The sequence below is a fragment of the Squalius cephalus genome (genome assembly GCF_949319135.1).
Source record: "Squalius cephalus genome assembly, chromosome: 1".
Classification (NCBI taxonomy): domain Eukaryota; kingdom Metazoa; phylum Chordata; class Actinopteri; order Cypriniformes; family Leuciscidae; genus Squalius; species Squalius cephalus.
Genome location: NC_137122.1, coordinates 48515997 through 48531848, shown reverse-complemented (window position 1 = coordinate 48531848; position 15852 = coordinate 48515997). Strand labels below are relative to the sequence as shown.

At 37.0% G+C, this 15852-nt stretch overlaps 1 protein-coding gene across 1 annotated transcript; it reads left to right on the top strand.

The window, feature by feature from the left end:
- The first annotated feature begins 4031 nt into the window (after nt 1-4031).
- Nucleotides 4032-14207, top strand: ldlra (low density lipoprotein receptor a). The gene is made up of 18 exons (XM_079865729.1): nt 4032-4258; nt 7057-7179; nt 7814-7936; nt 8017-8394; nt 8937-9059; nt 9153-9275; nt 9390-9509; nt 9766-9891; nt 9972-10143; nt 10252-10479; nt 10569-10687; nt 10775-10914; nt 10997-11138; nt 11233-11376; nt 11475-11684; nt 11856-11936; nt 12656-12819; nt 12988-14207. Exons 1-18 carry the CDS (start codon nt 4201-4203, stop codon nt 13018-13020), a joined length of 2607 nt encoding a protein of 868 aa, XP_079721855.1. The 5' UTR covers nt 4032-4200; the 3' UTR covers nt 13021-14207.
- The last annotated feature ends 1645 nt before the right edge of the window (nt 14208-15852 follow it).

Sequence of the window (15852 nt, the reverse complement as noted above, 5' to 3'; positions counted from 1 at the left end):
TGTTAGCTACATTGTGAACCTATTGGAACATCTCCAATAAAACATAGTGTACACTTTGAAGACCGAGAAACATTCCACGCAAATCTGTGATATAACACTTGAAAAATACCAGTTAGGACTAGAGCAAAGCAAAATATACAATCGGGTGAAATATTTCTTGGAGCGAAGTGAAGACCGACTTTCACAGAATGAGAAAATATGAAGAAAAACAAAAACAAAGTAACTCTACCCAAAACTGGATGAACTCCAAAAATAAGTAGCTAGACAGGAAGATCCATAATGAAAACAGTCAAGAGGCTTACGGAAACCCTGAAGAAGTTACAGTAGCTTCTGTCTGTCTGTCTGTCTATCTATCTGTCTATCTGTCATCGTCCGACCATCCATCCATCCATCCATCTATCTATCCATCTATCCGTCTGTCTTCAGTAATTTAGGAAATGACAATGGGAAGAATTAGCTGGATTTGCCCATGGGCGTTTTGGTGAAACAGACAACAAAAGGCACATTATGTGTTCAGTTATACATTCATCTTTAATTGTTATTGATGTCGTAATGGGCGTTTTGGTAAAACAGACAACAAAAGGCACATTATGTGTTCAGTTACACACTCATTTTTAATTGTTATTTGATTTTGAAATATCTGTATTTTATTCTGTTATTATATGCTTTAATGTTCAGGAATGTCCATGAACGGTTCTCGTTCAAATACTTCATGATTTTTAATGTTGTAACATAATAGAATGTGGAGGGGAATGAATTTGTACTGTATGCAACTGATCAAGGTCTAAGTGTGTGTTTGCACATGCTAACTAAATAACCTGATTTGCTCAAAGACCATCTGTCACTCGCCGCGCACGGTCTGGTGATAAATGAAGGTGTGGCGAATGAGCTTATTGGTTATCAACACCGGTGACACAAAAACAGCCAAGTCACATCTCATCCATAAATTAAAAGAAACAAAGAAACTATTTTGAATTGAGAAAACAGCCTGTTTTGAGAATTGTGGGAGAAAAAGTGCTTATTTGTCAATGGTTCAAGCCTAATTATCTTTATCCAAAAGTTCTTTCTATTGATTTTGAGATTGCATATGACCCAGGTGTGTTCATGACAGTTTTTGAGAGATTCAGCCTAAATATTTTCTGTCTCTGCTAAGAGATCATACTAAATCTTTTGGGTTTTTGCTTTGACAGTCTGTGCTGAAATCATGACTGCATGGTTCAGATGTCCTGTATCCTATCAGGTGCTGGGGGAGGTCTTTTCACTGGGACGCATGAGAACACTGAGACCTTATTGTTAACATCCCACCCCCCTTTGACGGGATGTCATAATCAGCAGTCAGGGCAAGATATTTTGACCGGGGTACTGTGGGAGTTTGCTTATAAAATATGTTTGTTCGGTTATCAAAGACTTGTCAGACCTGCTCAGTTTGTTACAACTGTCTTCTAGGTGTAAAAAAGCTTTGTTGAGTAATTTAAAAAGATTTTATCATGTGGTAAGATCAAGTCTGACTGTTTTTGCTCAACTAAAGCTTTTTATTTCATGACTAATGCAATCTGACTACACAAGTATACCAGCCAAATACATTTTTGAGGGTTAGACATGTAAGAATAAAATGTTGTTGGGACATTAAGTTACATATTCAGTTCTTTTAATGACTTCATATTCGTTGTGTTTGCATGTTAAACAGAGAATTACGCTCTGAACATCTAGACAATGCTGTTACTACAAACAAACTAATGTGAACTATTAAGGATGTGTATAGTGAAAAAAGCTTGAAGGACACATTAAACTCCCAAACAAGCGTGAAAACACAACTTATGTGCTCTTACTTTCTATTTGCAGAGTTTAATTGTTGATATAAGATATTGCTTCTGATGCCGAGTTGTTTTTCCCAAATTTTTCTTGCTTTCACATTGAATTATTTATTTTTTTGGCATTTTGAATCTATAGTGGCAACATAAAACATCAGAAAGTTACATAAACACCCAAGTATAAAATGGCTTGTTTTGTTCAAAAACTGTAATGTCGTTTTTTTTTTTCTGTTTTGACAAGCTGGGAAGCTTCCCGGTATAGCTATTAATGTGAGTGATGGGTGGCAGAGTGACGGATCCGGTTTCCGATTGGGGCGAGATGCAGTTTTTCAGGTGAAAAAGAGAACAGATAAGCGTGTTCACCTCACTTGCCCTACACACAAACATTGGACTTTTTATTTGCGCACACACTTGTTGTTTCCTAGTAGGTGTTTTGCGCACCACAAACTGATCTGGCAGAAAATAAAGTCATTTTTGCAATATCTTTTCATAGTCTTGTCTGTTTATTTGTTCTAAGCTGTTATGCTTACCCAAAATTACCCAAATATAAACTAAAACTAACATTAAACAATTTATACAAGATGCATTCAATTGATCAAAAAGTGACAGTAAAGACATATATATTGTTATTTTTGATTCATCAAAGAATCCTGAAACCTTTTTTCCAACATTGATAATGATTCTTGAGCAGCAAATCATCATATTAAAGTGATTTCTGAAGGATCATGTGACTTGATTGGAGTAATGATGCTGATAATTCAGCTTTGACATCACTTTAAAAATTAAATTTTAAAATATATTCAATTAGAAAACAGTTATTAAAAATTGCAATAATATTTAACAATATTACTGTTTTATAGATATAGAAATATAGATATTTTACTGTTTATAAATGCAGCTTTGATGAAAATTAGACGACAAACTTTTGATTTTTGACTACACATACACTCATTATGACCTTATACAACATTTTTATGGCCACAACGGTTTCATTTGTAGACCCGGATGCCACTGTGAAGCTACTACTTTGTTTGTATTCCGTTGATCTGAAAGATCACTGCGGTTCCCATGGATGTCAAACACAGAATTTAGCAGAACTGGTTCTAGGGGCCTCCAGCTCCAACTTGCAAATATTTTTCCTCCTATACAGTTAGGGAAAGTAAGTCTGTTTACACTTTATGATGTGCTTTCAGTAACTTAACATTATTTCTGGCATGCATGCTCTGGAGAACATTTTGACCTCAATTTCTATCTAAATATTAAGTGAAAACATCATGAAATTTTCAAAAAATCTACTCAAGACCAGACAGGAAAAATGACAGGACAACATTGCATTGTTTTGGTAAATGTCCCAGTGCTAGATTAAGAAGACTCTATGTTCTGATGACGTCCGGGCCACAAGTTCAAGGCTATTGAGTACTTTTTACACAGTGTTTTTACCCTGCTGCTAATTTGTCTAGTTAAACATTCGATAATGTGCCCCCACAATATATATAAGCCATAAGAAAACAAATCTTACATCATTCAATTCATTTTTAACAAAAAAAAAAAAAAAAATGTTGATCACTTTTAAAGGCTGTGCACCCATATGGTTTCGAAATGGATTTTATATAAAATGTGTCTAAGTGTTATTTGTTGTTTTCTATCCTACATAATCTATAGCCTGCATCTGTATAATAGCCTAATCATTAGCGCCTTATAGGTTTTTAACTCTCTAACAAAGATAACTAAGAAGCAAACAGCCCATTATTATTGAGCCCATAATGTTTTTATGACTGCGGTTTCCTTTTAATTTCTACGCATGTGATATGACCATTAAGGATAGTAGGGCTAGGCTATATTAAATATGTCAAGGTAACAAAAATACGGATGTGATTTAGATTTATGATATATTATTTAGTTTTACGACATGTGTCAGCCTTGAGAGGTTGGACAGGATAGAACAGATACATGTTAATGGTTTACAGCAGATATATTAGCGTAGCTTAATGCTTATCATCGTCACGGTTTCCGCATAAACGATAAGCAAGTAATTGATGAATTTTTCTCATCACTCTAGACTTCTACTAGGAAAGTGGAATTGTTTTTGATGGACGTGGACTTTGACCACGCCCTCTATTGTGAAACTCTTTCAATCACACCACCTAATTCTGATTCCCCGTCACTAAGCCCCGCCCACTCTGCGCACCCCGTTCAAATTCGAGTGGTTCAAGTTCAACCACCACAACACAAAATACCATAAGTAACAATTTCCCCGCAGCGTCAGACTAACAGGATTTCTTCTACTTTAACAAAGCCATTATTACAAACGTTATTGCAAACATCCACTAAAGCCTACAAACCACATCAATAAACAGAGAAACGAGGGGCTACAGCTCATTGAGTGACTATGGGGATCTCGTTAATGTTTTTACTGGCAGTTACATTCTTCTGTCCTGTTCATACAGGTGAGTAAACAGGTTTTCTTTCTCTTTAGGGGGTCTTTAATGATCATTAATTAAATTTTCTTATTTATTATTACTACCTCACTGAAAAAAATTATTCGTTGAATTTAATAAAAAATGTATGGTAAGTGGTTGCACACAATTGATTTTAGCTACATTTAAACAAATGCATTAAGTTGAACTAAAATTGATGAATTAAAACGTTTAAATGTAGCTAAAATCAATTGTGTGCAACCATTTACCATAAAAAAATTGATTAAATTCAACAAATCATTTTTTATCAGTAGCAAATAGACTAAATGTATTTGAACCTATAAATTGTTTTCAGTATTCTACATATATTCTGTTACACTGAAGTGGCCAATCTGGTCTGTAAGGTTGGATTAACCAAGAAGTTTTATATTTATATGCTAGTTTTTTATTATTATAACTAATTATGCATTAATAAATACAATAATAGTTCCCTTTCTGCTTTGATGAGGTTTACATAATTTTTTCCTAATTATTAGCTCATAAAATATTTAAAGAAATTTATTCTGATTATATTATTATGTGTTAGAGTCTGATGTTTAATGATGCTAAATGTTGTATTGAGTACTTTTCAGAGGAGTTATTGCTTTCTATTGAATGCATTGCAAACTAACCATTGCATCATTCACTACTGTTTTGCTGAACATGAATGAATTCTCCAGCCTCACAAAGCAGGGCAAAACATAGTATAGCCTTACAGTAACCATGTGTGTATATACTGTGCATGTTTCTGCTATAAGGGGCCTCATTCCATAGTGATTTCGCAGTCATGCTTTCCCAGAAGTTCTGAATCATTTACAGTGCGCGATGTCACAAGGACAGTAGTAGCATAGATCCATGGAATGAACCAGAAACAGGCTTCAAACTTGCATTCTACTAAAAATATGCATTACTCATTTAGTCAGATTAGAAAAATAAAGGTTTAAAGGAGACATAATGGCTATGCTTATGTTGTATGGTCTCTCAGTGTTGGTTTGGCAGGTCTTTCTGGATCGGTGTGTAGATGAACCGAATAAGCTGAGGAGGGATACTTGAATAGCTGCTATTGTTTAAATGTTTTTGTTGAGATGTCACTTTTGGCATTCTTTATTCTAGAAAAACATCTATAAAACACAATAAAAACCTACATGCATACAGTCTTCATTAGCTTCAGCTGTAGCTACAGTACATTCGGGTGTAATTGTAGATGTAGGCATAGACAGGCATTAAACTTCATATTATTATTGACAGGTCTCGTGAGATTCACCCATGTTCACTACATTTATGTTGACCTATGGTCTGATAGATCGGTAGACAACAGCACTGATGGTTTTATTGAACGCTGTTAACCTCATTCACGTGGGAGAAAGTTGAAAGATATATTAGAGAAAGCTTCTTTACTCTCTTGGCTGGTATCTACATGTTGATACCATGCAGACTCTAGCAAAGCAAGAACAATAGACCACAAATGCTCCATTAAATGAAAAAATAGCCTTCTCGTAGCGTAGGCCAGAAGGTTTGAAGATATCAGTTATGCATTATAGTTTACGATGCAATATGATAAAGCAGATACATAACTCCGTTGGATTGGCTTCCATGTGTTTTGATCCACCGTGAAGATATCTTGAAAGTATAGAGTGTTTAGATAATTAGACACACTGAGAGTGTCGAGAATGATGTCCATGAAAAAAGCAAACAGCCACGTTGCATTTTATGGCCACCAACTTCAGCCGTGTCTCTAAACAATGAACAATGCATTATGCTTTGGAGAGATGATGTGTGATGTCAAACCAAGGTCATAAACAGAGTTTTATATCAATGGAAGGTTTGTCTTTCAATACAGATAAGACTATGTCTATGTTACATTCCTGTAATCATTAATCAGTTTATGTTCACATTTGAATGATAAAATAGACCCTGAATCCTTATTGGATGATCCCAGTTTGAAGGTGTTGTAAAATGGTCGATAAAGTTAATATTTTTCTATATTGTGAATATAGTGTGAAGTTGCTGCATTGCTTAGCAATCACTTACAGCCTACAGTAAGGCTAATGAACTATACTACTTGATGTAAGAGCTGGTTTTTTTGTGATTATTAATTTTAAAACAACATATGTTTATCTAATAATATCAATTGTGTTAATAAATGCATTGTTTTTTGAAAAGTACCGAATTTTTTTTTTTTTTTTACAAAAGTGATAAGCCACTTATAAGGTTGTATGTACAGCAATTTTGCTACTTTTGAAGCAAAAAAGAAAATCCTGTTAAAGAATATCCTGACGGCTTTGAATAGACTCTAATAAACGTCACATAACTTCATTATATGCAGAATATCTTCTTTAGGTATTTTTGTTTGATTGTATCATCAATTAAAAGGGTTACTACTTTCACTAAAAGTCAGCCATTTTACATCCAGCTAGTGTTAAGTGCATGTTTCTTTTTGTGTATGCACAATTGTCTTTAATATTGTTTTAGTAGTGCATGCAGTGCACGCATCCTCGGGAAACTAAGACTAGACACCCATTTTTGGATAACAAAGCAGGAAAAACTCATTTCAATACTTGTTGTAATCACTTCCCAGTCTTAGAACTAGAATGTGATTGTGATATGCTTAGATAGCAGGACTAAGGGAGATGTCTTAGTCAATGATAAGGTGCAAAAGTGATTAATTCAGTCCTAACCCCCTGGTATTTTAGCTCTTTAATGTGACCACAAATTACTAAAACAGCTGGCTTAAGGTGTTAGATAATGTGTCATTTATGTGAAGCATCACTTATGTCTCCATCTGTCAGGTGTCTTGACTTGTGATCCACGGCAGTACGAGTGTGGCAATGGAAAGTGCATCACATCCAGATGGGTTTGTGATGACACTGATGACTGTGGAGACGGCACTGATGAACTTCCTGCTGCCTGCTGTAAGTCTTCCTCCACCTAAGATTAGTCAAATGTCCTGAAGAAGAAGTATGTTGGTGTAACATTAACGACAGCAGGCGCAAATGGAATCTGCGAGCTTTCGGTAAATTCCTCTTGCACTGATTGTGAGGGGGGAAACTGTAAAAAGTATTTCAATTTGGTTAAGTATGTTAATCTATAGTTGAAAATGATACACTCTTATTAATACCTGAAAGAAATGTATTACTTCAAAACTACATTTTTTGTGGGCACAGGTACAGAAAATGAATTTGAAAGGGCTATCTCTGATTCTGGCCCATACATATAAGCTGATAATTATTTGATGTTATGTTTGATACTTAAAATTCTGTATTATTTTTTTAAAACAAGCTAAAAGCAAAATGAATATTTTTTAATGCAAAAAGTGAATTTTCAATCATTTTGAGATTATCCATTTTACATTTAATAGTGTTATTAAATATTTAGTGTTGTTAAAAAAATAAGTGATAGCTAGGTTGTTGAGGTATAAAAAGGTAATCTAAATGTATCCAATATCGACTGGCATCTAACTGCTAAATGATATGGATATATTGTACATCCCTAGCTAGTAGCAACACTCACATTTTTACAAAATCTTGTTTTTTCACTCTCTTTCAGCGATGAGGACCTGCAGACCCAGTGAATTCAGTTGTGGTGGGCGACTAAACCAGTGCGTGCCAAAGACTTGGAAGTGTGACGGCAAAGCGGACTGTGAGAATAGTGCGGATGAGGAAGGCTGTGGTGAGTGACATCTTGAAATGTATATCTTTATGATGCTGCCAGTGTGCATGTGTGTTGAAAATCTCCATCACCACTCACAGCTCCTCGGCGGTGTATAGATGGCGAATTCAGGTGCGGCAATGGCCAGTGTGTGACGACTGCGTTTGTGTGTGATGGTGAGATAGACTGTGACGACGGCAGTGATGAAGCCTCCTGTCCGCCCACCACGTGTAGCTCCACCTCCTTCAGGTGCAACAATGCACAGTGTGTTCCTCGATTGTGGGTCTGCGACGGAGATGCCGACTGTGCTGATGGCTCCGACGAACTGCCTCAGAAATGCCGCCCAGGGACGCCTAAACCTACCAAAAATCCATGCTCCTCTATGGAATTCCATTGTGGCAGTGGGGAATGCATACACAGTAGCTGGAAATGCGATGGGGGAGAAGACTGCTTGGATCGCTCAGATGAGAAAAACTGCTGTAAGAAATAAGACTTGTTGATATTACATTCGCCAATTCATCCTGCTATTCTCAGTGGAATGTTCCCGGGTCAATACAAGTTGAGCGCTGTCGAACTGACATGCAGATAATCTTTGCATGGCACATAGCATGAAGGATCTGTTTGCATAGAGAAAAGACCCTCAAGAATTACCTTGAATAATATTGCATATTCTGATTCGTCCTAGATTAGTTTTACCACCACTAAAAGGATGATAAAGACAACTTCACAGTGCACATTTAGTATAGAAGCATAACTTTGATTAACAAAAAAAAAAATGCACATTTCTGTCCTCAAAAATGTCTTCCCCATAGAATTCCACTGTAAATGCAATTTTTGTTTCCAGTGATAATAATTGTCTGTCCACAAAGAATGTAAAATCAAAGTCATTCAGAAGATATTTGAAGTTTAGTGTACAGTTAGTTTCACAGTGGGCAGGGCTACACATAAGAAACTGAAACCAAGCCTTTAATAAAAGTTTCCTCAAGAATCATGAAATATTTTACTTTTTCCATATGAACAGCCTTGCCCACATGCCGACCGGATGAGTTCCAATGTGGCGACGGATCTTGCATCCACGGCAGCCGGCAGTGCAACCACATAAATGACTGCAAAGATTTGAGTGATGAGCTGGGCTGTGTTAATGGTAAACCATACGAATTATGCCCTTTATGCAAAACATATGCTTTAGGTGTTACCCTGAAATGCATCACTTATTTTTCTCCTCTCTGAATTGCAGCAACCCATTGTGATCCACCACACAGGTTTAAGTGCCGCAGCGGTGAATGCATCGGCATGGAAAAAGTTTGCAACAATAAACGAGACTGTAGAGATTGGTCCGATGAGCCATTGCGAGAATGTGGTAAGTATCGCGGCATTCAAAGAGGTCCATTGCCTTTGTAGACCTGGATCTTCTTGACAAGGTTTCAGAGCAAAAGCCAGTCTGTGCTACAATTTGTGCTTTTTAAATTCACAGATTCTAACGAGTGTCTTTACAACAACGGTGGTTGCTCTCATATCTGTAATGACCTGAAGATTGGTTATGAGTGTCTGTGTCCCACTGGCTTCCAATTGGTGAAAAAGAGGCTCTGCGAAGGTAAGAATCTGAAATTGGTTCCCATAATGAAAATCTGGCCCTAGGATGTTTAACCTCTGATAACAGACCTTGGTGCAGATCCAGTTCAAAGAATGATTTAATATGGACTTCATACTTCATGTTTGCTTTTTCTGAGCTGGAAATAAGATTAGAGTTTGTTCAGTAAGTCCATGCTGTCATGATTCAGTCCTTTTACGGACACCGTATTGATGCAGCTGAATGACTTCATGCCCTCAGTTTTGTTTGATTTCTTCAGACATTGATGAGTGTGCCAACCCAGACACCTGCAGCCAAATCTGTGTCAACCAGATTGGTAGTTACAAGTGTGAGTGTGAAGATGGCTACCAGGTGGACCCAGCCAGCAAGGCCTGCAAAGCTATTGGTACAGATTTTAAACTTTCAAATTGTCCTTTTCCATGGTCACATACTGACAAACTCATACTCACAAACATGGTTTTACAGGAACCATCGCCTACTTATTTTTCACTAATCGGCATGAGGTAAGGAAGATGACCCTTGATCGTAGCGAGTATGCACGTGTTATTCCCCGCCTGAAGAACGTTGTGGCGCTGGATATGAATATTGCTTCCAGGGAGATCTACTGGTCGGATTTATCCCTCAAAAAGATATACAGGTAAAGAGAGGATCTTTGGACTCATGGTCAGTTTTGGGTCTCTTAGGATCGTTTGCTTGTTACCCAACAGACCGGTACCTAGTGTCATATTTTGTATTTCTTTCCCAGAGCACCAATGGATACTGCAGATAACTCCTCCCAACACAGCGTTGTGATTGGCAGTGGCTTAGATGCACCTGAAGGTATTGCTGTCGACTGGATCCATGGAAACATCTACTGGACGGACAGTATCAAAGGTGCCATATCTGTGTCAACAGCGGATGGAAGCAGACGCAAGACTCTCTTCAAAGACAACCTGGCTAAGCCGCGTGCTATAGTGGTCGACCCTATCCAGAAGTACGTCAAGTCTCAGAAACTCTAAAATGTAGGGGAAAACTATGTAGGCAAGTGATTTACTATGTTAAATCTTCTCCAATATGTTGTAGCTTCATGTTCTGGACTGATTGGGGCACACCAGCCAAGATCGAGAGAGGTGGTCTTAATGGAGGGGACCGCAGTGCCCTAGTTACGGATAACATTGTCTGGCCCAACGGAATAACCCTTGGTATGAACTTGTCCACTTGCATAACTGTTCAGCTGTGTATAAGTGTACATTTGGTAACTTTGGTCTTTGGTCCTTTTTCAAACATAGACCTTTTGAACCAGCGTCTGTACTGGGTTGACTCCAAACTTCATACTCTCTCCAGCATCAGCGTACAGGGAGGTGGTCGGCGTACACTAATCGTTGACCAAGGCAAACTTGCTCACCCACTGGGTCTCACTGTTTTTGAGGTAATACTCTTATTTGAACTTGTTGAAAGACCTTTTTTTAGGAGGTTACCTCAATGCTCAACCAAGAATTCTTCATCTTCAGGAGAAAGTGTTTTGGACGGATGTGAGCAATAACGCAATTCTAAGTGCCAATCGTGTGACTGGAGGAGACATCACAAAAGTGGCCGAACACCTCTCATCGCCAGAGGACATTGTCCTGTACCACAACCTCAAACAGCCCACTGGTATGTTGGCCTTTATATAGGCATCAAAGTTACCATTCAGTGAATTAGTTTCCATCCAAAACTAAATTCTTCTGAACTCTGAATGTCCTCCCAGGAATCAACTGGTGCAAGGTCAACAACGGTCACTGTGAGTTCCTGTGCCTTGCTGCCCCTCAAATCAATAGATTCTCACCCAAGTACACATGTGGCTGCCCAGACAACATGATGTTGGCCGAAGACATGAGAAAATGTATTCCAGGCAAGTCAGATTCGGTGCTTGTTGTCAGGACTGGGATTAGGTTATTAATGTAATTCCTGATAATTCCTAAATCCAACAATTGTTTTTATTTTGAACAGCTGTTGTCACACCAGCATCTCCTGTCAGGCCTGAAATAGTTACAACTAGTCATACTCCATCAAAGACGACACCAAAATCTGCTGGCCCTTCCACTACCAATGCGCAACCTTCAACCACTCCTGCTCCTGTGACCCCTAACCGACCCACTCAAGCTGCCCCATTCAAGCCTTCCCAAACCACAACTAAACTTCCTTTATCCACCCAGACAGGTATGTCTTACTTGATCCACCTAGACATTACCCTCTGTCCCGGTCCTCTCCTTGTCCTAGCAAAATCAGACAAACCTTAATCTCAAGACCTCAGGGATTCTTCAAGATGATATTACAGTTTCGTTGAAATTTGTGAAAACTATTTTAAAAATGTTTGTGATTTCTCCTTAGATGACAACTATGGTAATGTTAAAGCTGTCTCCAAACCATCATCTTCCACACCTTGGGCCTTGTACATTGTGGTTCCTCTTGGTGAGTGCTTTAGTCCGAATGCTTAGGCAAAGAAAAGATATGCTGTGTTATAAAACCTAGTGAGTTACCTACACATTTTAAGGGTTTATGAAGATGTGCTCTGGACACAGAGGCTGTTTCAATAGATAGGCGACTTAAAGTCACGATGTAACGGAGGTATCAATAGATATTTTCTTCTGTATTGTGACATACATCCAGGTGAACCGGAATTATCTAAAAGAAAAAAAAATGTAGGGTGGGAACTTGGTTCTATTCATCGGTTGTTGGTTGGATGGAGGCAGATCTCAATGCAAGCTTGCAGTCGAGAGGGATGGGGTTTATGGGAGTCCAGCATACGTTCATAATTCAAGATGGTGGACACAGCGAGAGAAATATTTATTATAAGTATATTTCATTCAGTACTGACAAGGGTTGAGTGTTGATTTTTTAATGCATATTAGAACATTAGCTTAGCGACATGTTAATGGCAAACTCTATTGAAATCAGTTGTGAGTCACGTAAGGAGAGCTGTTTGTGTAGTGCGCAGTGTTGCTGCCAATCTAGAACATTCAAAATGAGTCACTGATGAGCTTCCATGATGGTTAAGATGCTACATGGACAGCAAAGCAACTTGGTTTTGTAACAGTGCGATACTCTTCAAAACCTATCTATTCTATTCTCTTATCTATTCCATCACTTTAAAACTCCAATTCTAATCTGAATGTCTTATCTTCTCAAAGCAATCCTGTGTTTGGTTGTGGGTGGCGCTGTGCTGTTCTGGAGAAAGTGGCGTCAGAAAAACACCAACAGCATCCACTTTGACAACCCGGTTTATCAAAAGACCACTGAGGACCAGGTGCACTTATGCAGAAACCGTAGTTCTGATGGCTTTATTTACCCGCAGGTAAGATATTATAAATATCTACTGACTACTGAACACAATATTCATGATAGTTTAGCTTTAGCTAATGTCTTAGCACATCTAAGTTTACTAATATCATATTTAGATGACTGTCTGGTATATAAGGTAACTGATGTGTCTAATAATGATGGTCTTATTTGGCTTATACAGAGACAGATTGTGAATCTTGATGATGAAATATGATGATGACATAAAGGTCCTTGCTGAAACTGACAACATTTCAAGACTAGAGCCATATTTGATGTCTTACCAACTTGGAAGTCAGTTCTTCAGCAAAACAACATTTGTGGAACAATGGAGATAACAACCGCCTTTCCACACAAGGCAATCAAAGCAAAAACAATCCAGGGCTGATGATTCAGGACAGACTCAAAAAAACATGAAAACAAAGAAACCTCAAACAACAACAACAACCTCAGCTTATGAAGGCTGCTTAACACTTCACTATATATAAATAATATAAAAAATTATATATAGAGATATATTTTAACAGCACTTAAAAATCAAGGTTTTATTTTCATGAGATGTCCATGATAAGTTATTGTAAATGTATTAGTATATTTTAAAGAGTTAAAATACATTTTATATGTATTTTAAAAAAAAAATTTTTTTTGGAGGGGTCAAAAATTACATTGCATACCATTAACATTTTCCAAAATATTTGGTTCATTTATTTTAATTAATTTAAAGATACAGCACATTTGAATATTTTATGCAAAAATAGACCATTTACTGTCATAAGCTGTGCCAAGTTTGTTTTCCTAATGTTTTATGCCATTGTTTACACCAATTGCAGTCATCCTTTTTTTTATTTTGTGCCAAAATGGTCAACGTTACATATGAAACTACTTGTTCATGATAAAAATACTTTCTCGTATGCAGTATTGATATAGTTTCTTTTTATCTCAGCAATTGATTCCTTACCAAATTCATTATGAATTTACTGTGGTGAAAATGTGGAAGATTCATGCCAAATACTGTTTAGGGAGTCAGGGAATGTCTTTCATTTTTATTTCAAACATATTGTAATCATGGCGATGTGATACATTTGTTTTACATTCTCTATGTGAATGTGTAAATAATTTATTTGTCTATGTAAATATGTTTATTATGTCGTATGTTATATATATTGCATTTGTATTTTTAAGTATACAGTATTGTATATAAAGAAATGTTTTATTTATTTATTTTAAATCTAAATCTTTGGATGATAATTGGCTTTCTTTGCTGTGTACTATGTCAGTTGTTTATTTGAAGAAAAAAAGTACATTCTGATTTATTAACTAATCTGATGCATTTTATAAAAAGTCAATCACAACTGTTCTTGACCTGTGTGTAATCCTTCCTTGAAATAAATATTTTGAAGATTTTACTATACCGTTTTTGTGTTTTTAATGTTGTAATTTTGTCATGACAAACATTTTCCAGGGCTGCTTAAAGGGGTGGTATAATGCCCTTTTCACAAGATGTAAACTAAGTCTTTGATCTACCCAGAGTGTGTATGTAAAGTTTTAGCTCAAAATACCCCACAGATATTTTTATATAGCATGTTACAATTGTCACTTTTTGAGGGTGAGCAAAAACGCACTGTTTTTGTGTCGGTTCCTTTAAATGCAAATGAGCTGCTGCTCCTGGCACAGGGGGCGGAGCTTAAACAGTTTGCACTCACACAGACGCACACTGAAAATTTAAAAAACTTTCAGCCTTTTATGTTCAAATAATGATTCAGACAATGATGGAGAGACTCAAGAAGAAGTGACAACATGTAGAAAACAAGAGGATATTTCTGAATGTTTAGTTGATGAATTTATGCAGCTTATGTGTAGTTATCTTCTAGTCATTGATTGGCATATTCTCTCATGATAATCTAGAAATCACGTTCCCGTGGCCTTTTTATGTAAATTATGTTTGGTGATGTCACTAACCCGTGAAGAGGCTCATTGTAGTCCCTACTAGCCATTTGTTGTAGTCCTTAAAGCTACACTGTGTAACTTTTTTTGTTGTTTCTTAGCAAAAAACACTTAGTTGTTTCAAAAATATATGTGCTCATTAATGTATATTTACTTCTTTCAAGTAATAAAGTATTTTCGTAAGTTTATAATCTGCCATTGAAAGTACATACGGGTGAGGAGTTCGAATGCCGGTCGCCATGTTGCCCCTCCATCTTGAAACTACATTGGCAAAAGAGGGACATACAAGCTTCGCCTTTCGCGTTTTTACACACAGTGGCACCGTGACAAATGTGAGAGGGAGATTACTCGCGACTACCGTCAGATTTGAAATAATACGGCCACCGTATGAGTCAAAACGCCTTCGGAATGGGAGGGGCTAGAAAATAATATTCAGTTGGTAGTCATAAACAATTTCACCGCTAGATGGGAGAAAATCCTACACAGTGTAGCTTTAAAGGTTGTATCGGTGATTTCAGGCCCCAAATTTTTTTTATCACATTCATCTAATCTTTCCTAACGATCCGTTGGAACACTATTTGTTTTGGTTTTGAGTGGTTGGTGAAACCACTTGTTTTTGTGTGCAGATCTCAGAGCCTAAACTGCCTACAGAGACGCGTTTTTTTGACGGCATGCTTATGGGGCGGGCAGCTAGCGGATCGTTAGGAAAGATTAGATGAATGTGATAAAAAAATGTTGGGCCTGAAATCACTGATACAACCTTTAAAACGCAATTTCTTTAAAAGCAAATATCTCCCTTTGCTTTGAACTTTGAGCGTCATAACTTTGTAGATGTTGTTTATGCTCAAACAGCAACATTACACACTAACTATAATTAACCACCCCTTTAATATTACAAAATACAATATATATCCAGTACTCTTCATAGCTTCAGTAAGTGAAGTTAGAATGAAAACTGAAAAGGCCTATGAGGATCAGTTTCAGCAGATGAGATGATCAAATGGTCAAATCCTTGAGATCAGCTAAATGTAAGCCTTCATATGTAGCACATGAGGCCCATACTGAAAAAGACTTCTGAAAAAAAAAAAAAAAAACACATAACAAA

Coding starts and splice junctions, on each gene's coding strand:
- ldlra (XM_079865729.1), top strand. CDS start 4,201: ATGGGGATCTCGTTAATGTTTTTACTGGCAGTTACATTCTTCTGTCCT. Junction 4,259..7,056: donor CTTCTGTCCTGTTCATACAG/GTGAGTAAACAG, acceptor TCCATCTGTCAG/GTGTCTTGACTTGTGATCCA. Junction 9,510..9,765: donor GAAAAAGAGGCTCTGCGAAG/GTAAGAATCTGA, acceptor TGATTTCTTCAG/ACATTGATGAGTGTGCCAAC.